This window comes from Daktulosphaira vitifoliae, unplaced genomic scaffold (assembly GCF_025091365.1).
Source record: "Daktulosphaira vitifoliae isolate Bord-2020 unplaced genomic scaffold, ASM2509136v1 Scaffold_4, whole genome shotgun sequence".
NCBI classification, from domain to species: domain Eukaryota; kingdom Metazoa; phylum Arthropoda; class Insecta; order Hemiptera; family Phylloxeridae; genus Daktulosphaira; species Daktulosphaira vitifoliae.
This window is the reverse complement of record NW_026099575.1, coordinates 37,219,599-37,242,882: the sequence shown is the minus strand read 5'-3', so window position 1 is coordinate 37,242,882 and position 23,284 is coordinate 37,219,599. Positions and strand designations below refer to the sequence as shown.

The following is a 23,284-nucleotide window of genomic DNA, read 5'->3' as shown; positions in this document are numbered from 1 at the left end:
CACGAAAGATTCTACGTTTGTGGAGGACCTGGTGGATCGGAGTCTCGGAACTTACGATGAGGGCGAGGCGCTTTGCATGAAGCGAAAGAAGATGTCGCCTGCAAGTCCGGAGGGAGAGGTTCTAAACACGGACCACTCACCTGCTGCAGTGCTTTTACCGCAGGTGATGCCAAGGATGTCGCCGCAAGCAAAGCGGAGGAGGAAATATGCCGATGAGGACATAGCCGCCCTCGAAGAAGTATTGGCCAAACATGGACAGATTCTTGCGGATATGCGCACTTTTGTCACTACTATCCGCAACGTACATGATCATGAAAAATTGAACCACGCAACTAGGAAATGGTCACACTGAGATAGTAAGCCTTCTGGAACAACTACGAGAAGACGTGTGCGAGTCGGACAGGAGACTTCTTGGTCCGCCGACCTGTGAAAGCGGAGGGACAGGTATTGAGTCTGAGGTGATGGCCACACGGCCGAAGCCGCGTACTACCAATGCATCCGTCCAAACAGGGCCATGGGATTCACGACCAAAAAAGAAGAAGAAGCGGAGGAGACGAGGAGAGCAACGTGAGCTTGATAACCCCCCCTCATTGGTTGCGATACAACAGGGGATTGGGCCCCGTTCAGTTGTAGCATGACGGAGGAAGGTGCGGGAGCGGCCGCTCGCAGCCCCCTCTCCGACGACTAAAGCCAAGCTCGTACCTACGCTTAGGCAAAGGGTAAGGCAAGCTGTTGCCTCAAAAACGGAAGCCGTACTGGTGAAGCTCAAGGGTGATCGGTCCAACGTAGAAGTCGCGAGAAAACTCGTGGCCGGCGTTGACATCCAGGCCCTTGGGCTGACAATTACGGCCTTCAAGAAAACTAGGCAAGGTAACATTGAGCTACGGGTTCCAAAAGGATAATTCGAGATCGTTGAAGTCGCACGGACTGCTTTGGGAAATGCTGCGGTGGTGACCACCATCGGGAAACCTGTGGAGATTACCATATGGGACATCGTACCGGAGACACGATGGAAGATGTCGGCTAGGCATTTCGGCAGGCGCCGTGGGCCGAGAACATAGAGGTAGTCCGGGTGATCTCTGGATTGGGTGGTAGCCTCACAGCTGTTGCTGTTGGGTCTCTGGGGCCTTCGGACTACATTTAGACTGATTCGGACGGGTGCTCGTTGGACTTACGCGCTGCCGAGTGAAAAACAAAATTGGCCTGACTCTCAAGGTCGTTTCGTTTTTAGTGTTTGTATCTGTTTGTTTCTATGTGTTTCGTTTCCCAACCTTAGCAAAATCCTACCCCCACCTCCACGTGGTGCGGCCTTGGCAACGGATCCCACTCTGGGGTCCGGCTAACGGGGAAGGCCACGTCTTGTTGTGACTCAGCTCTTGCTTAACTTCGAATTGAGTCACAACACGATAACTCTGAAACATTTTACTAAAGATTTTATTCCACTAATAGGCAAATTAAAAGGTTTGAAAAATTATGACACAAATTGAATATAAAAATGATATATCACAAAATAAATAATAAAAATTCAAGACATAGATTAATACGCAAAAAAAATTATATTGAATTTTAAACTAAAAAAGGTATATTGTAAAATTTCATGTTATACGGTCAATTAATTCGTATAAAATGAAAAATGTATTTGATTATAATCAAATACATTTTATTATAATTGATATATTAACTATTTTAATAATTGTTAATATAAATATTTTCGCTACAACATTTTTTAGGATGACATAATCCACCATGTGAATGTATTCCTCCCGAAACAGTTGAAGAACTAGATGTTCCACTAGATGGAGTTGATGAACCTGGTGGTGTGGATGATCCAGGTGATCCACTAGATGGAGTTGATGAACCTGGTGGTGTGGATGATCCAGGTGATCCACTAGATGGAGTTGATGAACCTGGTGGTGTAGAGGAGCCTGGTGATTCACTAGATGGAGTTGATGAACCTGGTGGTGTAGAGGAGCCTGGTGATCCACTAGACGGAGTTGATGAACCTGGTGGTGTGGAGGAGCCTGGTGATCCACTAGATGGAGTTGATGAACCTGGTGGTGTAGAGGAGCCTGGTGATCCACTAGATGGAGTTGATGAACCTGGTGGTGTAGAGGAGCCTGGTGATCCACTAGATGGAGTTGATGAACCTGGTGGTGTAGAGGAGCCTGGTGATCCACTAGATGGAGTTGATGAACCTGGTGGTGTAGAGGAGCCTGGTGATCCACTAGATGGAGTTGATGAACCTGGTGGTGTAGAGGAGCCTGGTGATCCACTAGATGGAGTTGATGAACCTGGTGGTGTAGAGGAGCCTGGTGATCCACTAGATGGAGTTGATGAACCTGGTGGTGTAGAGGAGCCTGGTGATCCACTAGATGGAGTTGATGAACCTGGTGGTGTAGAGGAGCCTGGTGATCCACTAGATGGAGTTGATGAACCTGGTGGTGTAGAGGAGCCTGGTGATCCACTAGATGGAGTTGATGAACCTGGTGGTGTAGAGGAGCCTGGTGATCCACTAGATGGAGTTGATGAACCTGGTGGTGTAGAGGAGCCTGGTGATCCACTAGATGGAGTTGATGAACCTGGTGGTGTAGAGGAGCCTGGTGATCCACTAGATGGAGTTGATGAACCTGGTGGTGTAGAGGAGCCTGGTGATCCACTAGATGGAGTTGATGAACCTGGTGGTGTAGAGGAGCCTGGTGATCCACTAGATGGAGTTGATGAACCTGGTGGTGTAGAGGAGCCTGGTGATCCACTAGATGGAGTTGATGAACCTGGTGGTGTAGAGGAGCCTGGTGATCCACTAGATGGAGTTGATGAACCTGGTGGTGTAGAGGAGCCTGGTGATCCACTAGATGGAGTTGATGAACCTGGTGGTGTAGAGGAGCCTGGTGATCCACTAGATGGAGTTGATGAACCTGGTGGTGTAGAGGAGCCTGGTGATCCACTAGATGGAGTTGATGAACCTGGTGGTGTAGAGGAGCCTGGTGATCCACTAGATGGAGTTGATGAACCTGGTGGTGTAGAGGAGCCTGGTGATCCACTAGATGGAGTTGATGAACCTGGTGGTGTAGAGGAGCCTGGTGATCCACTAGATGGAGTTGATGAACCTGGTGGTGTAGAGGAGCCTGGTGATCCACTAGATGGAGTTGATGAACCTGGTGGTGTAGAGGAGCCTGGTGATCCACTAGATGGAGTTGATGAACCTGGTGGTGTAGAGGAGCCTGGTGATCCACTAGATGGAGTTGATGAACCTGGTGGTGTAGAGGAGCCTGGTGATCCACTAGATGGAGTTGATGAACCTGGTGGTGTAGAGGAGCCTGGTGATCCACTAGATGGAGTTGATGAACCTGGTGGTGTAGAGGAGCCTGGTGATCCACTAGATGGAGTTGATGAACCTGGTGGTGTAGAGGAGCCTGGTGATCCACTAGATGGAGTTGATGAACCTGGTGGTGTGGATGATCCCGGTGATCCACTAGATGGGGTTGAAGAACTAGATGGTGTAGATGAACCCGGTGATCCACTAGATGGAGTTGATGAACCTGGTGGTGTAGAGGAGCCTGGTGATCCACTAGACGGAGTTGATTCACTAGATGGTTTTGGTGAACAACCACAATACAATGGTGTTTTATTGTTTTTATTTTGTCTATCATGCATGTGCCTAGCGATAGAAAAATTTATCACTGTGGCAATGATTAAAATTCGGAAATTCTGTAAAAAATTTTAGAGTCTTGTTATTTGAATTATAATTTAAAATTGTTAAAAATATATTAAGTATATAGTATATGTATTAAGGATATAATATATTAGAGATATTTCTATAGCATTTCTTTTTTTGTAAATACAAAATAATATAGCATTTACGTATAATATTAATTACGTATAATTAATATATTTCTCTATTGAGAAAATATAATTTTTTTATACCTTTGAAGACATTGTTGGTCTTATAAAATGTTACAGTAGTGTAGCAAGGGTGGCTATGAACCATAATTTATACCTTAAAAATGAAAAAATGCACAAAAATATTCTATATATGGCTCAATATGTAATCCTAGCTATACTACTGTAAGATGATATTACTTAGTAGCTTTTAATAATATAATTTTAGATAAAATTACCATTGTATTAATTTGTTCTTTTTAAAAGTTTCATAAAAAAAATAATCTTCAATAAAACTTAAACTGTGACACAAATAAAATTTTACTATATGACAATCACATTGATCATTCGTTTATATACAAAACTACTAAGTATTTTACTATCGAAATTTGTTTAATATGCTGAAGTCGTGATAAAAAAAAACTTTTTTTGTCTATTATCAATATTATGTCAAATAATATTGCTTTTAATGACAAATTTATTGTTATAAAATAATATTTCATGGTCAATTAGACGATAAGGATGTTCGTGATGTGGTTAAAACTGTATTTTGATATACTGTTTAAATGTATCATACATTTAATTTTTATATTTTTATAGGTATTAATTTTATAAGTATTATAATTTTTACAATAAATATTAGTTTTGATTTTTATCTAAAAAGTTAATATACATGTTTGACTTGATTTAGTAATCAATGTTCTTTTTATACGTTTGAATTTTTAGAATTAGACACTTATTCAGTGTCATAGGTCTACCTTATGACTATTTTTATCATTGAATATTTTTCAGCCGTGATACTCTGCATTCATCATTATCGTATTTCACCTGTAGCTTAAATACAAAAAAATTGACAATCAAAGTACTGGTCCAAAAATAGCTATCGATCGATCCTTTTTTAATTAGATAATTTTCTGTTTTATTAGTTAGCTAAATTTTTATGTTGCCATAACAAAAATCAAGTTGACACCCATCATAAGGGATGAACAATAAGAAAAAAAATTTTTTTTGAGTAATTGAATGGATTATGATAAGTGGACTATTGTGTATACTAATAATTTAAAGAGTATAACCATCTCAAAATTTTGAGAAATAATTATTCTGATTAACCATTTAATGTACAACTTGTTTTTTGTTGAAATCGAATTTTTTAAGCTTAATTAATGAATAAGAAATTTCTGAAAAACAATGAAAACTTAATTTTTTTACTAAAAATTGTCATAAATATGACAATAAATACATAAAATTTAATTTAAGAAATTTTATACGTATTTTTTAAAATTACATTTATGTATTCATTTTCAATTTTAACTTTATTGTGGTGTGTTAATTTTTTAATTTTGTGTTTGTGTCAATAACATTTTCAATTCTTAATGAATTGACATTTTTAAAAATTTATTATAATTTGACACTTTACTTACTCACTGGGGGAATTAGAAATAGCAACTATTTCATGAAAAGTTAGTAATTTCAATACTCTTAAAAAAGTTCAAAAATACTAGGAAATACTTCATTTTTAAATATATATTTAATTAAATCTTATGCTACGTACTAATAAATTTAGTCCAGATGACTTATCTTTATGTATTTTTAAGTGTTAATATTTTTGAATTCATATTTAATTTTTCAACTTTATATTCATACAATTTTTTTGAAAAATGTATATATCACTATAATCTTTTCTTTTTAGTGGTATATGCATATTATTTTTATCCGTCATACTTTTTTATATTAATTAAAAATATCGTACAAAGGGAAGGTTACAGTGATGGATCACTGATTTTTATAAATGCTATGTGAATAAAATCTAAAATCAAAATCTTAATTTCCGAAAATGTTTCAAAAATTTACTATTCAATTATTGTGTTTATATTTTAGATTAATTAATATAGTCTTATAGGAACGAAGATTTAGTCTTTCCCATATAATACTTATAAATCATAAAACTTGTAATCAGGATATGAATAAAGAAATATTTATAATATTATATTCATGTTGCTTTTGGAATAATTCAATAATTCCTTTTAAAAATTAAACATTATCTATCGATTTGCATCGTAGCGTTTTTTATGGTAGTAATTTTAATCACTGTCGAAATCATCTATACTAGTTCCAACTATTTTCATATTAAAAATAATGCTGAATAAACTATTTAAATATATTTTTGTATTTGTTCTAAATGTGCAACAGGCGTATTGTAGGGTCAGATCTAATAATTTTAATCTATAATAGACGTTTTCTTATGACTTACATGTGAAAATGAAATTTTAATGTAATATTTATTACTCTAATAAAGAGTTATAAAAATGTGCGTATTTCAATTGTTGATGAATAATTCATTATTATGTTAAATTATATTATTTTAATTTTACAGTTGAGGTGTATATTCATACCTAACTATATTTAGTTTTACATTGTTCAATCTGTTAAAATTAACTTAACTAAAACTTAGCATATAATTTTATTATTGAAGAAACCTGTTGTTTTACGAAGTCATGGAAGGGGGTGATATTTTTATACAAGATTTTATTAACGATCTACAAGATTCTCCTGAAAGTCAAGTACAGAAATGTTTTCGTGGATCCAATATATTAATAACAGGTGGGACAGGATTCGTTGGAAAAGTATTAATTGAGAAGTTATTAAGGTTAATGAATTTATATACAATTAAATTAAATTTGTTATATTTACTTTAATATCTCAAGATATAAAAAATTTTTTTGTTTTTTTTAGAACATGTCATGAATTAAACATGATTTATATCATTGTAAGGACTTTAAATGAACAAAATCCGCATGATAGAGTTAAAATGATGTTCAACAGTCCGGTAATTATTTTTAATGGTGTTTTTCGGTGGTGAATATAGACTTAAAAGTTTTAAAGGTTGTAAACGTATTTAATAATATGGGGTAATTTCTAACCTAATCTATCACATTGCTATTACATGTTGAAGTGTCGTCAAATGGCTCAATTTTAATTTGACAAAATTTTACATTTTTGTATCGCCTCCACATTGTTTAAAAATTTAGCAAATTTTAAGGTTCTACAATAATTACAGAATAATAAAATGTTAATAATAAATAGTAAATGATTAATAAATTATACGTTATTGATAATTTTTGAAATTAAATAAAATGAATAGTATTTTTCAAATTAATTAACTTTTTTTTTGTTTATTAACATATATAACAAAATATTTGTTAAATACCCAATTCGGAGACACCCAAAATTTGTATGAATCTCAGTTGTAATATACTTCTACTTTAATAATAACAACTAATCTACATATGACAAAGATAATGGTATTGTTGCATTTAAATATGGAACAATCTTTTTGTTCTAAACTTATAGTTATAGTAGTTCAATAATAACGCAAAATGTAGTTAATAAAGATATAATCAATCAAAATAAAACATATAAAATATTGATACACTTAAAACCGGATAAATAAATAATACACAAAATAAAAACTTAAAGTCACAAACGTACCACACGGAAAGAGATTACCTTTGGTACTCCCGAGGTCTTCTCTCTCTCCTCTCTTCAATTCATTCCATTTCATCTTATATATACTAACATTTTTGTTTTTCTTTTTATAAAATTCATATAGTAATCATTTTCAAAAAACCCAGCACAGGGGGGTCGCGGCACAGTTATGACGTGGTATAGTTGGATCACGTATAATGATATCTGACAGTGATTAAAATCACTATCAAAAATAAACGCTTCGATGCAAATCTTTAGATAGTGTTTAATTTAAAAAAAATTGGTGTTTTATTCCAAAAGCTACTTGATCTGCTGGTTCCTTATTAATATCTCGATAAAGATAAAGTATGTCAAATGAAAAAGGGTTTATTAAAAAATATTATTTCTCATAAAAAAATTGTGTGGATCCATAAACTTTTCAATAAGTTATAGCATTATAAAGTTAAATATTATATAAATAATAAAATCGAGAATTTTCACACGAAAATAGCATTCGGTAGCCATTTTCGCCGTGAAGACAAGTCCAGAGGTCAAATTTTTTTTTTTCAAATTAAAGTACATTACATTAGCTTTAATTTAAGATATATATAAAAGTGTCAGACCTTCCGGAACATTTTCAAAAGTTAAGTTGAAAAAGTTAATTTTTTGTGAAAAAGTTGTCATTTTAAATCCCCCCCTGTGGGCAGAAAAAAAGTCAAATTTACAAAAAAAATATACCAAATAATAGGTAATGACATCAAGCATCTATATAAAAAAATTATATTGATATGTTCATTTTTGAAAAAGTTACATCAGTTTTTAGTAAAAAAAATTGAAAAAATTTCGAAAATTAGCGATTTTTAAATTTGTAATTTTTTTGGAGGTTTCCCCCATTTACGGGGAACGAGGGAAATTTTTTCAATTTTTAAGGGTAATGTCTTCGACTAGATACGATTTGTGATCTTTTGACGTATCGTTGAAAGAAATCCGTTTGGTGAGAGCTGAGAAAAAGTGGTAACAGACACAAAAAAAAAAAAAAAACACATCATAGTAAAACCAATACCTTCTCAGCTTCGCATCGAAGCTAAAATGTTTATAAATATTTACTTCCTGATAGTAACAATAATTCGGGAATTACAATTAATCTAAACATTACAAAAGTGTTCTACTTCTAGGTTTACAAATAATAGACTATATTATATTTTTGTAATAATAGATCAAGAAATTCATAGTTAAACCAAACATTACAAAAATGCTTTGTTTTCAGTTTTACAAAATAATGACCTATATTACAGTATGAATTAGTTAAAATTTATTCGATAATAAATTCAAATAATGTTTTAAGCTTTTTGATCGTATGAAAATAGAAAATCCCGGATACGCAAATCAGGTTCAAGTTATTAGTGGAGAAATTTTGCGTAAAAACTTGGGAATAACTGAAATTGATTATATAAAATTGAAATATAAAGTTAATATTATAATCCATTTGGCTGGTATTACTACTCATAACAATTGTAATCTGCGATCAGCCATTTTCACAAATATAAGGGCCACAAACGATCTCGTGTCTTTGGCAAAAGGATTTACTGACCTCAAGGTAAACATTTAGTTCTAAAATATATATTTTAGAACTATATTATATAACTTATCCATTTTTATGATTCTACTGCATAATGTTCAGGCTTTTATTCATATTTCATCAGTATTCGCACATCATGCTTTAGTTAACATCCACGAACAGTTCTACAGCTTTCCTATACCAATAAATACTATGATACAAATGGCCGAGACTATCCCTGATCATATAATGAATGGTTTAGCAAAAGAGTAAATGATATACAAATAATTTTAATTTATTTTAAAAGTTATTTGTTAAATAATAAATAATTTAGGTTAGTGTCCGAGTGGCCTGACGTTGTTACTTATACTAAAGCTGCGTCTGAAAAAATAATTCAATCGGCTGGTCGAGATTTTCCAGCTTGCATCATACGACCAGGATTTGGTAAGCAATTCTATTTTAATCAAATATTTTCTGTATTATAATTTGCTGCAACATATAAAATTCAACAGGTATATACATATACATACAACAAGTATATAATTAATATGTTGATACATTTTTTTTACTATTTGAAGCATATTTTAATAAGTATTTGTGCATTATTTTTGGTATAACCCTTGTACTTATCACATTCAACTAAAACTAATTTTTGGTTATAGTTTTGGGGACTGCAAATGAGCCAATAGCGGGTTGGACGAATCATACAAACAATTTGATTGTTTACACATTGGGATCAGGATTAGGATTGGTTCGCACTTTTCACGGATCACTTGTTAACGCTAATATTATACCCGTTGATATGCTAGTAAATCTTATTTTGGTAGCTTGCTGGGATATGATTGGAAGCAAATCGTTAGTTAAAAGAAAATATTTTGATTTTGTATAAACTGTTAGTGTTAGAAAAGTTTTAATTTTAGGCCAAAAGTATCTAAAGTCACTCTAAATATATTTACAAGTGTTAATTTTTTGAGATATTGTTCACCAATTTTTTATACGATATACATTAGTTATAAAGTATAAAAAGTATAATAAAGCATAATTAAAAATATTAGTATTGAAATTCTAATTATTTTGGAAGTTTTTTGTAATGTAATGTTTATTATAATTAAGTTTTTTTGTAAATATTTTACAGTGTAAATGTATATATAATACTGCTATGGTAAATTAATTTACATTATTTCCTTTAAAAAAAAAATATATATATATTTTTTTAATATTAATAATTGTCATATATTTTTTATTAAAAATCTAGATTAGATTTTATCAATGAAGAACTACCCTGTGACATAACGGAAACGCCAATTTATAATTTTGTATTGTCAAACCATAAATGTTGTTCGTGGAAGCAGTTAGGAGAATATTTTTTCATGAGTGAAAAGAGAGTATCTTCTTTTAATAGTGTAAATATTTTTTTAAACAAAATAGTTATTCGAAATTATTAAGAATATTTCTATTTAAGTATTTTAGAATTCCATTTTGTTACATTGCTGAAACTATGGGGCTTTATCGAACTGTTTCATTTATTTTTCACACTTTACCTGCAAAAGTGGTAGATATTTACTTTACTATGTCTGGCAAAGAGCCTAGGCGTGTAAAAGTTCAACTATATTCTGATAAAAATTATACTTAGAGTAAAATAATTATTTTATTTGTATAGATTAAGTAAATTCTACGAAGGAGTGCACAAGTCGGCTGAACATTTAAATTTGTATCAACAAATGCGGATAAGATGTTATAATCACAATGTTTATCGATTAATGAACAAATTGTCACCTAGAGATAGAGCTCTATTCTGCTTCGATATCAGTACATTATCGTGGAACGATTATTTTGATAAGTACGTTAAAGGTCTACGTGTGTATTTGATGGGTAATCGTTTGCAAATGGCTACTTCGACAAACACAATTAATAGGTATGTATTACAAGTTTTTTAATGATTGTATTTATTATTGTAATTAATTTTTTTTATCGTTCAAATAAATATTAAATCAAAAAGATTTTTTAAATAAACTATACGTTCACTTGCTAACAATTTAAAATACCTTTACCTTATTTTATTTTACTAAAAAAATTTACTATGCCATCGTTAAACAATTAATAAATTCTAAAATTTTGTATGACAAATTAACCATTTGTTGTACCTTAGATGTATTATGTATATATATATATATATATGCATAGATTAAAATTGTATTTGTATAATACTAATAAAGTTAAAAAGTCCAGAATTATGATTAAAAACTATCCTATGATTATTTTGGGTTTTATTTTTAGCTAATATGCAAAGCTAAGAAGGTATTAATTTTACTATGATATGTTTTTTTTTTATGTCTGTGACCGATTTTAATGAACAATACGTTAAAAGATCACAATCATTTCTAGTCGAAGACATTACCCTCAAAAATTGAAAAATTTTCCCTCGTATCTCGTAAATTCTCAATTTATATTGCTATNGGATTTATCTTCATGGACAAAAGGGATATCAAAGTTAAAGAAAAACGCATGATTTCCATGAATAAATTCTCAATTTATATTGCTATAACTTTTACAAAAATGTATGGATCAATATTATTATTTTTTTATAAATAATTTTTATATACCCCTATCATCTGACAGGCTTTTTTTGTAAATCGGATCATATCCCTTTATACAAGGGGGGGTCAAAACTTTAAACATGCGTATTGAAACTAGGATATTTTCAATTTAATTTTTAGTGTTCCAGAAATACTTACACTTTTATATGGATCTTAAATTAAAGCTTATATAATATACTTTAATTTGAAAAAAAAATTTGACCTTTGGATTTGTCTTCATGGTCAAAATGACTACCGTATTAAAAAATATGCTATTTTTTTGTTAAAATTATGGGTTTTTTATTTTATTTTTTTTTTAAATACATGACAAGGGGAGTACAGATTTTCATAAATATTATATAAATAAAAAATTGATATAGCATAGAAAGTTAAACTTATTTAATTTTTTTTGCTTTATGAAGTCGAGAAAAATAACTTTGAAATTTGAACTAGATTAAAATGCCAATTTTTTCAGTCGACAGTAGCGACGTACGGTTGCCGAGTCGGTTAAACTTGTGTTATACGCGCTTGGGGTACAAGGTTCCAACCCGCGTATGGCATTAAATATTTTCTTAATTCTTTTTAAGTTAGAATAAATTTTCATCTGCTTTGATTTTTATCTCATTTAGATTCAATAACTTCAATAAATATCAAGGATCCCATAATTTTAGTCCCACCTTGTAAGAAGAAATTTCTTATTCGTATTAAAATTATTTTACTATATTTTAAGTTTTAGCTTCGATGCAAAGCTGAGAAGATATTTTTTTGTGACTATCATTTATTTTCTCTGCTCTAACTTGACCTACTTTTTTCAACGATACGTCAAATGACTACAATTCGTATCTAGTTGAAGATATTACCCTCAAAAATTGAAAAAAAATTCTAATTTATCAATGAAACAGTTACTTATCCCATATTCTCCATACAGACAATTAAAATCATTCATTTCTAATGTTTTCAAAATATTTATTGACGAATCAAGTTTGATATGATAGGTTTCAAATACAAAATTAAATCATTTTACTTTGAATTTAATAATATTTTTACTCTATTTGTGTATGCTACTACCAGTCTATAGTATTCCGAATTTTTTTGTAACATGTTGCTATATAAATCATAAATTAAAAAAAAAAATGATTTTTAGTTTCACCTGAATTTAACGAAAGATTTTTACAATTATAATCAAATTTTATAATACGCTGAATTGAGTAAATCTTTTTAACAACTTTGTTTTTATTGGTTCATTTAGTTAAAATAAATCATTAAAATTAATTCAGTTCTGCATATTTCAATTGTAGAATCTTTTTACGCACGATATTAATCTTAACAATACTATTTTTTAATTCTCATGATATTTTCTGTTTAATGATGCCGATTTCAAACTTGCAAATTGAGCTAAAAATTATGGTAATAAATTAATTTTTAGCTTCGATGCGAAGCTGAGAAGGTATTGGTTTTACTATGATGTGTTTTTTTGTGACTGTTATCACTTTTTCTCAGCTCTCACCGAACGGATTTCTTTCAACGATACGTCAAAAGATCACAAATCGTATCTAGTCGAAGACATTATCCTCAAAAATTGAAAAAATTTATTGAAAATTGTATGGATCAACACAATTTTTTTATGAGAAATAATATTTATAATAATCCCTTTTACATTCAGGATATTAATAAGGAACTAGCAAATCATGTAGCTTTTGGAATAATACACCAATTTTTTAAAATTAAACACTACCTAAAGATTTGCATCGAAGCGTTTTTTTTTTTATAGTAATTTTAATCACTGTCAGATATCATTATACTTGATCCAACTATCACGTCACCACTGTGCCGTGACCCCCCTATGCTGGGTTTTTTTTTTTTAAACTTTCACAAAAATCAACTTTAAACAATTAAAAAAATAGGTTAAAAATGTCATTTTCCTTATTTTTAACATATTAATAATCAAAATCAGGATTAATTTAAAACAATTTGTTTTGTTCTTAATTATTTTTTTATATGTTAATACTTATTTTTTAATAATAAGTAATAATATTAAATCTTAGAAGTGACAGAAAAAGTCTAATTGTATATTTAAAACATCGTGAAAAGTTGATTTAGAAAAGTATATTTTAGTTTCTGATGAAAGTTCCTTATAGTCCAATGTATAAAACTTATAACTTTGTTATGAATAACAAAATTTTTTTATAAAGATATGTCATTAATCTTCATAGAGATGACGATATTTTATATTGTAATATTGTATTTAATTATTGTATATGATAAAATTATTTTGAATATTGTATTTTGAAGCTTTATCAAGTTAAATTTTTTTTTTTCGTTTCAGGTTAATAACACTTCACTACAATTTTATTATATTTATATTTTTTATAACTTTATTGTATTTGACTGTATTTTTTTAACAATACATTTTACTTAAATATTATTACTTTTTTATTAATATACTTCATGGTTTATATTTAAAAATATAATTATTCGATCATACCTGTTTTTGGTTTAGATGCGAAGATGAGAAGGTTTTACAATGTTTTTTTTGTGTCTGCCCATAAAAGTTCTCAGATCTTACTAGACCGATTTTGTTGGTCTACTTGTCAAAAGAACTCGAATTTAATATATTTTAACTTATCAATGCTGAAAATTGAAAAAAGTGCCCTCTTTTTTATAATTTAAAAAAATATTTCAAAATCATTCTACCGTAAAAAATGTAATTTTCAAAAATCAATTTTGTGCATTTTAAAAATGGTGTAACTATTTATTTTTAAACAATAATCAAATGAAATTTAAATTTAATGAAGCAAAGAACTTTTCTTTTTTTTGGTATGATTTATATGAAAGGCTTGAAAGAGACAACCCACATACAAACATTTATTTTTTCATGTCAATGTTTGAAAATAATCTATAATGTCTATGATTTCAAATCTATATTAAATTATAATTTCGTAAGAATACTTCAAGATGAAAAAAAAGAAAAATGACCCCATGTAATTATAAGGTCTGTGGCGGTCGAATATTCTAGAATGTCCGGCCGCCGCCGCCTCTAGAAGATTCGTCGCTCTACATAAGCGTGTGGCGGTCGAATGTCTAGAGAGTTCCGACGCCGCCTCTAGAAGATTCCTCTGACTATTTAAGGGCAAGATCGTCGCTCCAGTCAGTCAGTCGATCAGTCAATCACTTACGCATTCTGTCTTACACGCGCTTCGTTTCTCGCTGTTATTTATTAGTTCGTTGTAATACAGTTCGTCTCTCGCTGTTATTTGTTATTTGTTAGTTCGTTGTAATATAGTATAGTTGTTATTAAATCGTAAAAGTGTTTATTACTTCTATATATTACACCTCGCTACATTGGTGACCTCGACGATAACAAGTATGAACGCCGAAGAACTACGCAATCAATTGGAGGAGTTACGCCAAGAAAACGCTCGCCTTGCAGCACTACAGGCACAGCAATATCCAACAGCTTCAGTGAATCGCGTTGCCGTCAAGTTGCCACCTTTCTGGTCCGAAAGACCGAGCTTATGGTTCTCACAGGTTGACTCGCAGTTTGCAATCTCGGGAATAACAAGTGAGGAAACAAAATTTAATTATGTTGTGGCTCAGCTTGATACGCGTTACGCCGCCGAAGTAGAGGATATTATTACTAACCCACCGCCTACTGAACGCTACAAACATCTACGCGCAAAACTCGTTGAACGGTTGTCTATCTCAGAAGAACAACGTGTGCGGCAACTCATCAATGAAGAAGAACTAGGTGACCGTAAGCCATCACAGTTCTTACGACATCTCCGTTCCCTTGCCGGCACTACTACATTACAAGACAATATTTTACGTCAACTTTGGCTCCGCCGTCTACCATCACATGCACAAGCTATTTTAACCGCACAATCAGAGCTTCCTCTGGATAAGGTAGCCGAGCTGGCTGACAAAATTGTTGAAGTGCAGCCAGCCCCCTCGCAATTCGTCCATGCTGTTGCCACGACGAACAATAAAAAGGAACTCGATGTTTTAGCCGCCATTGAAGCACTCGCAAAACAGGTAAGCGAATTATGTGCTAAACGCCCGCAACGTTCCCGCTCTAGGTCACGTAACCGTTCAAACGTGGAACTGACTAACGGCAAAGGATGGTGTTGGTATCATAGCACTTATGGAGAAAAGGCTGCCAAATGTAAGGCTCCCTGCAAGTATCAGGAAAACTCCAACGACAGTCAGTAGCGGCGGCAACAGACTGTCCGAACCCGAGCAGCCGCCTGTTTGTTACAGATCAAATAACAAAACGCCAATTTTTAGTCGACTCCGGTTCCGACTTATCTTGTTACCCTCAACGGCTACTACGGGAACGACGCCATGCCACCGATTACGACCTCAGCGCGGCCAACAACAGTACCATAAAAACTTACGGGACGGTCCATCTCAATTTGAATTTAGGACTTCGACGCAGTTTCCCGTGGAGTTTTATTGTCGCCGACGTGAGTACTCCTATCATTGGTTCCGACTTCATGGCATACTACCACTTGCTGCCGGATTGCCGTACCAAACGTCTTATTGATGGTGTCACAGGCTTGGCTGTGAATGGTAAGGTTTCCTCTGTAAATCAATGCAGCATAAAATCAGTTGCCAACACTTCCCCTTGGGCTGCACTTCTCGCAGAATTTCCGGACATCACACGTCCCACCGGATTGCCCAGGACAATAAAACATCAAACAGTGCACCACATTCTTACGACACCTGGTCAGCCAATAGCCTGCCGCCCACGCCGCTTAGCTCCAGGTAGACTAAAAATCGCCAAACAGGAATTCGCGGAAATGGTCAAGGCAGGTACCGCTAGACCTTCAAGCAGTCCGTGGTCTTCACCATTACATTTAGCACCGAAAGGGGAGAACAGCTGGCGTCCTTGCGGTGATTACCGCGCGCTGAACGCCCGAACTATACCAGACTCCTATCCAGTCAGACACATACATGATTTCTCGCACAACCTGGCTAATTGCACGCTATTTTCCACAATCGATCTGGTAAAGGCTTACCATCAAATACCTGTTAATCCGGACGATATATGCAAAACAGCCATTACCACTCCATTCGGACTTTACGAATTTCCTTTTATGACATTCGGATTGCGAAATGCTGGACAAACTTTTCAACGCTTCATAGACGAAGTTACCAATGGGTTGGACTTCTGTTATGCATATATTGATGACATTTTGGTATTCTCTAAATCGGAAGAGGACCACAAACAGCATTTACGCACTCTTTTCGGGAGACTTTCTGACTACGGTGTTGTCGTTAACCCGCAAAAATGTGTATTAGGTTCGGCTGAGGTGAAATTTCTAGGTTACCTAGTATCTTCTGAAGGCACCCGCCCGCCACCGGAACGCGTCGAAGCCCTACGACAGTATCCATTGCCAAAATCTATGCAAGGATTACGCCGGTTTTTGGGAATGGTAAATTTTTATCGCCGGTTTATTCCCAAAGCTGCCGACCTGCAAGCACCACTTCACGGTATTCTCAAAGGCCCGAAGACAAAAGGTTCCCAACCGATAGAATGGACTCCCGAGTTAGAAAAAGCGTTCACCACATGCAAAGAAAGTCTTGCGACCGCTACTCTTTTAGCACATCCTCATCCAGCCGCACGACTTGGACTATTCACAGACGCATCTAGCCAATCTATCGGCGCATGTCTGCAGCAGCGAGTCAATAACATCTGGCAACCCATAGCATTTTTTTCAAAGAAAATGTCGGTGAAACAAAGTGCGTGGCCTGCGTATTATCGTGAGTTGCTTGCCATCTATGAATCGGTGAAGTATTTCAGGCACATTGTCGAAGCACAACCATGTACCATTTTCACCGATCATAAGCCACTCGTATATGCTTTCACCCAACGGAGAGAAAAGATACCTCCTACGCAACTCAACCAGTTGACATTCATATCCGAATTCACCACCGACATTCAACACATTAAAGGTGATGAAAATATCGTCGCGGATACAATGTCACGCATTGAAGTTGTGTCTCTCCCGCTGGACTACCGAGCTCTTGCTGCATCTCAAGACACGGATGATGAACTCAAACATTTTACTGACAACAATTCATCTCTTCATTTGGAGAAGGTACTAGTGCCAGGATCTTCAGCCTATATTTATTGCGACACGTCAACGGGACGCCCACGACCATTTTTGCCACAACGATTCCGGCGTCACGCATTTGATCAGTTACACAACCTTAGTCACCCCGGTGCACGCGCAACAGCTCACTTAGTTTCAGAACGATTTGTGTGGCCAGCAATGAAAAAGGATTGCCGTTCCTGGGCACGTGCCTGCGTCCACTGTCAGCGATCGAAAATAAGCCGACACGTCTCAGCCCCACTGGGAAACTTTGAAACACCTTCACGCCGATTCAAACATGTTCATGTCGATATCATCGGTCCATTGCCGCCATCACAGTCCTTTAGGTACTGTCTGACGGTAATCGACCGTTTCACCCGTTGGCCGGAGGTGTATCCACTCGAACGTATAACAGCAGATGATGTCACTAAGGGTTTCCTCAATTGCTGGATTTCACGCTTCGGAGTACCTCAATACGTTACGACTGACCGTGGTACTCAGTTTGTTTCAGCTACTTTAAAAACTTTAGCAAAACGTTTTGGTTTTACGCTTCGCCCCACTACCAGTTGGCATCCTGCTGCAAACGGATTCGTCGAACGAATGCACCGACAACTAAAGGCAGCCATCATGGCCCACGCAAAAGACTCGTGGACTGAGTCACTGCCTATCGTGCTTCTCGGAATACGTTCTGCGTTTAAGGAAGACTTAAAAGCCACGTCTGCGGAACTTGTTTATGGTGAGCCTCTTAATCTTCCTGGTGATTTCTTCACAGACAAGCAAGATAATAGCAGTACGAACGATCCTACTAGCTTACTAGATCGTCTTCGCAGTGTTATGAATAAAATTCGTCCAGTACCTGCATCTCGCCACTCAAATCCACGATCATTTGTTTTTGCGGACCTTAAGGACTGTTCACACGTATTTCTCAGGGAGGGAGGTGTCCGAGCAGCACTTCAACCGCCATATCAAGGTCCCTACGAAGTAATTGCCCGAAATGACAAAACGTTCACAATAAAAGTTCGAAATCAACCAGTTACGGTGACGATTGATAGAGTAAAACCTGCCTACCTCATGGTGAACGAAAGCACAACCGTTAGCCAGGCACATGCTCCACCAGCAACTGCCCCGGATACGACCAAACAGAAACAACCGCCTAATACCGATCCATCAACACAGCCAGTACGAACAACTCGCTCAGGCCGCCGAGTCAGATTCCCGGACATTTTTGACCCTAGCTAACTCCACTCCGTAGGGGGGTGGTGTGGCGGTCGAATATTCTAGAATGTCCGGCCGCCGCCGCCTCTAGAAGATTCGTCGCTCTACATAAGCGTGTGGCGGTCGAATGTCTAGAGAGTTCCGACGCCGCCTCTAGAAGATTCCTCTGACTATTTAAGGGCAAGATCGTCGCTCCAGTCAGTCAGTCGATCAGTCAATCACTTACGCATTCTGTCTTACACGCGCTTCGTTTCTCGCTGTTATTTATTAGTTCGTTGTAATACAGTTCATCTCTCGCTGTTATTTGTTATTTGTTAGTTCGTTGTAATATAGTATAGTTGTTATTAAATCGTAAAAGTGTTTATTACTTCTATANTAAGTGTGTGCGGCCATTCTAGTGTGAGATGTACCTGGTTTTTTATTTAAAAAAAAAGTGAATTGGAAAGGATTGTCTTTTCCTTTGCGTGGTACATATAAGATCTCCATGTAATCCTGAATGAATTAATTCTGAAGATTGATGGAGTCGGGCCTATCAGAAGAACAAGATCATCAAAACTAAGTAACAACAAGAACTACCACAAAGAGGAGNTACGTCAGTTAAAAAAAAAATGTATTGACTGATTATTTCTCAATTAAGTTTCCCTGTGGATAGGGGATAAGAATACTTCCACGGATCCTCTGTCAGTCGTAAGAGNCTCCATATCTCGTGAGCTGTATCAATAAATGTTTTATGTATAAATATATATCTGTGGCTTGGTGCAAGAAGGGCCAATGTCACAAATGTCCATTTTCGGGAAACTCGATTATTAAAATTGCCCATTTTTAGAAATATCTCTTAAATTTTTAGTTTTTATTTTAACATGATATAATTGTTATGGTTCAATTTGTTTTTCTTTTTTCCATAATAACTTTGATAAACTAACAATTAAGTAACTAAAATAAAGAATAAAAATTGACATTGGCCCATGTAAAAAAAAAATATTTTATAATTATCTGACATTGGCCATAATATATTATACAACTGCATAGGTAAAAAAATATTTTATAGACAACAACTGTATTATTCAAAATAAGTAGTAGAAATTATAAGATGATACAATATTTTGGTAAATCCTTGTATTACTTAGTTNTACTCAGGTAAGTCTAGTACAAATAATGGTGTAGAGATAATAATGGATGAGGAGATGAAAAGTAGAGTAGTAGAAGTAGCTAGGAAAAGTGACAGAATTATGGTCGTAAAATTGATATTCGAAGAAACAGTGCTGAATATAATAAGTGCCTATTGTTAGGGGCTTGTTTAATAGTTGAGGATCTTGATCAAAACCAGGAATTGGATCGGAAGCTACCCGACGTCTGTCCAAATATCGTTCCTATCTCCTTAAATGAGTTTTAATTACCTAAATGAGACACAGGCAATCGTGTACCTTAGTTACAGGGGATAGATTATTAAATAAAATTAGACTATTTGTTCACGCATTAAAGAGAAACGTTGGCCAAACTGTAAGTGTTATCATCGCCAATATGCTGATAGGATGTTACAAAAAGTTTTGTAAGTGTGTGCGGCCATTCTAGTGTGAGATGTACCTGGTTTTTTATTTTAAAAAAAAGTGAATTGGAAAGGATTGTCTTTTCCTTTGCGTGGTACATATTAGATCTCCACGTAATCCTGAATGAATTAATTCTGAAGATTGATGGAGTCGGGCCTATCAGAAGAACAAGATCATCAAAACTAAGTAACAACAAGAACTACCACAAAGAGGAGGTCATTGAATGTGGCATAACATTGTCACCCCCCCCCTCCATATCTCGTGAGCTGTATCAATAAATGTTTTACGTATAAATATATATCTGTGGCTTGGTGCAAGAAGGGCCAATGTCACAAATGTCCATTTTCGGGAAACTCGATTATTAAAATTGCCCATTTTTAGAAATATCTCTTAAATTTTTAGTTTTTATTTTAACATGATATAATTGTTATGGTTCAATTTGTTTTTCTTTTTTCCATAATAACTTTGATAAACTAACAATTAAGTAACTAAAATAAAGAATAAAAATTGACATTGGCCCATGTAAAAAAAAAATATTTTATAATTATCTGACATTGGCCATAATATATTATACAACTGCATAGGTAAAAAAATATTTTATAGACAACAACTGTATTATTCAAAATAAGTAGTAGAAATTATAAGATGATACAATATTTTGGTAAATCCTTGTATTACTTAGTTAAATTATTAAAACAAATTAAATTAAAAAATTTAGTCTTTTGGTTCTATTAAAGATCTTTTTTCTTTTCTTCATATGATTCTTCAGCCATTTCTAAATGTTTATTTTTGTCTATCTTTGTAAATTCTCGTGTTTCTTCATCTGTAGTTGATTTCATAATCATATCGTATTTATCACATTACTGACATGTGTCATTATTTGGTTTTTTAAAAGACATATTGAATTCTTCAACAAAAATTTTTCTGTAGATAGCTTCATTAAAAGCAACTATTCCTAAATCTTTACAGTAACTGACATATAATCTATACATTTGAGATATAGATAAATCGGGGTTCAGATAAGTTTTTTCTGAGCGAGCTCTTGAGTAGGACTTTCCACAGAAGGGAACATTTTGATGTGGTTACGAATAATGTCTTTGTCATTTTCATTGATTTTTTTATGATTTTCATGCTTACCTCTATTGTCAACTTTGCACATACCAGAATTAGTTAATCTTTTTTTTTCAACAGTATTCCTCACTTGTTTTAAAGTGACTGATAGGGTATTTAGGAACATGAGTTGACAAACTTTAATATTTTCATTTTTTTTTTGAAAGAAAATATAATTTACTATATTTTCTTTTACTCTCCATGTCTTTATTTTTTCTTATTCTTTCCACTTTTTTATCAGTTTCAATGACAGACAATGCAATAAACTGTTATTGACTTTCCCTTGGTAAATTGTAAGAGTTATTAAAAATGGCTAATCTACACATGTACCAAAATCATTTAGTTCTAACTACACTTTGGCCATTTGTTTTTTGAAATGATATCTCTACTGATATGGCCAATGTATTGATAAGCCTTATTTTCAAAATAACAACACTAACTCCTCGTTATAATCAAAATGACCATTCTTTACGCTAAGTTGGTCACATTTGTTCGAATACATTGGCCGTTTTATCAACAGAAGAACAAAAATTAAAAAATGAGATTGGCCTGATAATCTCAATTTCGACAAAACGTGACATTGGCCCATCTTGCATCAAGATGATGTATATTTTGTAGGTTATAATTAAGTAAAGTTTCTGGGTAAAAGACAAACAGGGGTCAACTGCTATAAGAAAAGAACCCTTGTGTCAACTCTATTGTTTTATGTTAACCACAAAGTAAAGTTATATTTTAGATGTTCAGTAAATATAAGTTATATGTAATGTACAATACGTCTGACCTGAATCCTAGTACAGTTGGTTAGTAGGTATATCCCAGTGAGACGGAGTTGGTTGGCTATGATGACAATTGGCGATAGACGGGTCGTTGAATAAAACAAGTTAAGTTATAAATAAGACGAAAGTAATAGTATTAAAATGTAGTATAATTATTAACACATGTACTAAATATCACATATACATATGAATGAAGCAAAAAATCATCTAAGGAATGTGTTCCCTTTTAGGGTAATAAAAATAACTATTTATCAACAAATGTTTCAAACCAGTCCCCTACAATTCATTAACTATGCCCACGGCAAGGTTTCTATCACAATTAACCAATCATAAATAATTATCCAACATGTTAGGAATTTCAATAGAGATCGCTGGCTTACTTCATCCGACGTATAAAAAGCCATTTTTTCTCGTAAAAAGGGACGATTCCGACGGTTAGACGATTAGGTGGATTAGAATGATTACGACGAGGACGACGACGACTGCTCTCTCCTCTCTCGTGGCTCTGCTCTCGTTCTCTCAATATTCTCTTACATGGAATCTGCGTCAATATGTAAATATTTTGTCCCTGTGACTTAGTTTTTTTATATATATCATCCTAAGTGGTGAACATTGTCTTAGATGATTTATTAATATTTTACACAGGAACAAGTTTTTATTTATTTTTATTATCACCTAATGTTCTCACGACAAATAAATATAATCTTTATTCTTTATATAAAGGTTTTAATTATTATTGTGCCCTTCATTTCTGGACAGCCTTAAATGTGCCGAACAGAGTGAAGAAGCGTAATTTTATTTATACAAGCATAATAGCCTTATACATTATCGTATATTCATAATAAAGCTTATTGTGCCCTACATTTATGAATAGCCTTAAATGTGCCGAACTAAATGAAGAAGCATAATTTGTGATTAGAATTAATTAGTTTTAGTAGTAGTACTTTATGCCTGTGTACCCGCCAGCCCTATGGGACTATGCCAAATTACCTCTCGGTAACGTGTAGACAGTTGAGGTACAGAGTAGTACTAAACTTATAAAAAGAGTATTTTTGAAGTGAGC

General features: G+C 33.9%; 2 protein-coding genes across 23 annotated transcripts in view; one reads left to right on the top strand and one right to left on the bottom strand.

The window, feature by feature from the left end:
* Positions 1-1,571: 1,571 nt before the first annotated feature.
* LOC126905108 (putative protein TPRXL) lies at positions 1,572-4,196 on the bottom strand. Of its 16 annotated transcripts, none has more exons than XM_050684525.1 (4): positions 4,119-4,196; positions 3,492-3,708; positions 2,436-2,867; positions 1,572-1,907 (listed from the first exon to the last, which is right to left on the bottom strand). In XM_050684525.1, the coding sequence occupies exons 1-4, from the start codon at positions 4,119-4,121 to the stop codon at positions 1,687-1,689; spliced, it is 873 nt and encodes a 290-aa protein (XP_050540482.1). In that variant the 5' UTR covers positions 4,122-4,196; the 3' UTR covers positions 1,572-1,686. The 16 variants fall into 16 exon arrangements, with proteins under 16 accessions (XP_050540482.1, XP_050540488.1, XP_050540479.1 ...); XM_050684531.1 differs by having other exon boundaries at positions 1,572-1,859; XM_050684522.1 differs by having other exon boundaries at positions 1,572-2,003; positions 2,484-2,867.
* Positions 4,197-6,291: 2,095 nt separating this feature from the next.
* LOC126905778 (fatty acyl-CoA reductase wat-like) overlaps positions 6,292-23,284 on the top strand; it is a 60,020-nt gene continuing 43,027 nt past the window's right edge. Inside the window, exons 1-11 of one of the 7 annotated variants that reach the window (XM_050685818.1) lie at positions 6,292-6,526; positions 6,613-6,706; positions 8,690-8,941; positions 9,026-9,171; positions 9,237-9,346; positions 9,565-9,757; positions 10,158-10,305; positions 10,365-10,492; positions 10,563-10,817; positions 12,979-13,079; positions 13,142-13,179. In XM_050685818.1, the coding sequence (XP_050541775.1) occupies positions 6,375-6,526; positions 6,613-6,706; positions 8,690-8,941; positions 9,026-9,171; positions 9,237-9,346; positions 9,565-9,757; positions 10,158-10,305; positions 10,365-10,492; positions 10,563-10,817; positions 12,979-13,079; positions 13,142-13,143 (1,581 nt within the window). In that variant the 5' untranslated portion in view covers positions 6,292-6,374 and the 3' untranslated portion in view covers positions 13,144-13,179. Of the gene's footprint in view, positions 6,527-6,612; positions 6,707-8,611; positions 8,942-9,025; positions 9,172-9,236; positions 9,347-9,564; positions 9,758-10,157; positions 10,306-10,364; positions 10,493-10,562; positions 10,818-12,978; positions 13,427-13,804; positions 13,904-13,978; positions 14,120-23,284 lie in introns of those variants that run through there. The other 6 variants (XM_050685820.1, XM_050685819.1, XM_050685815.1 and 3 more) reach the window with 6 other exon arrangements.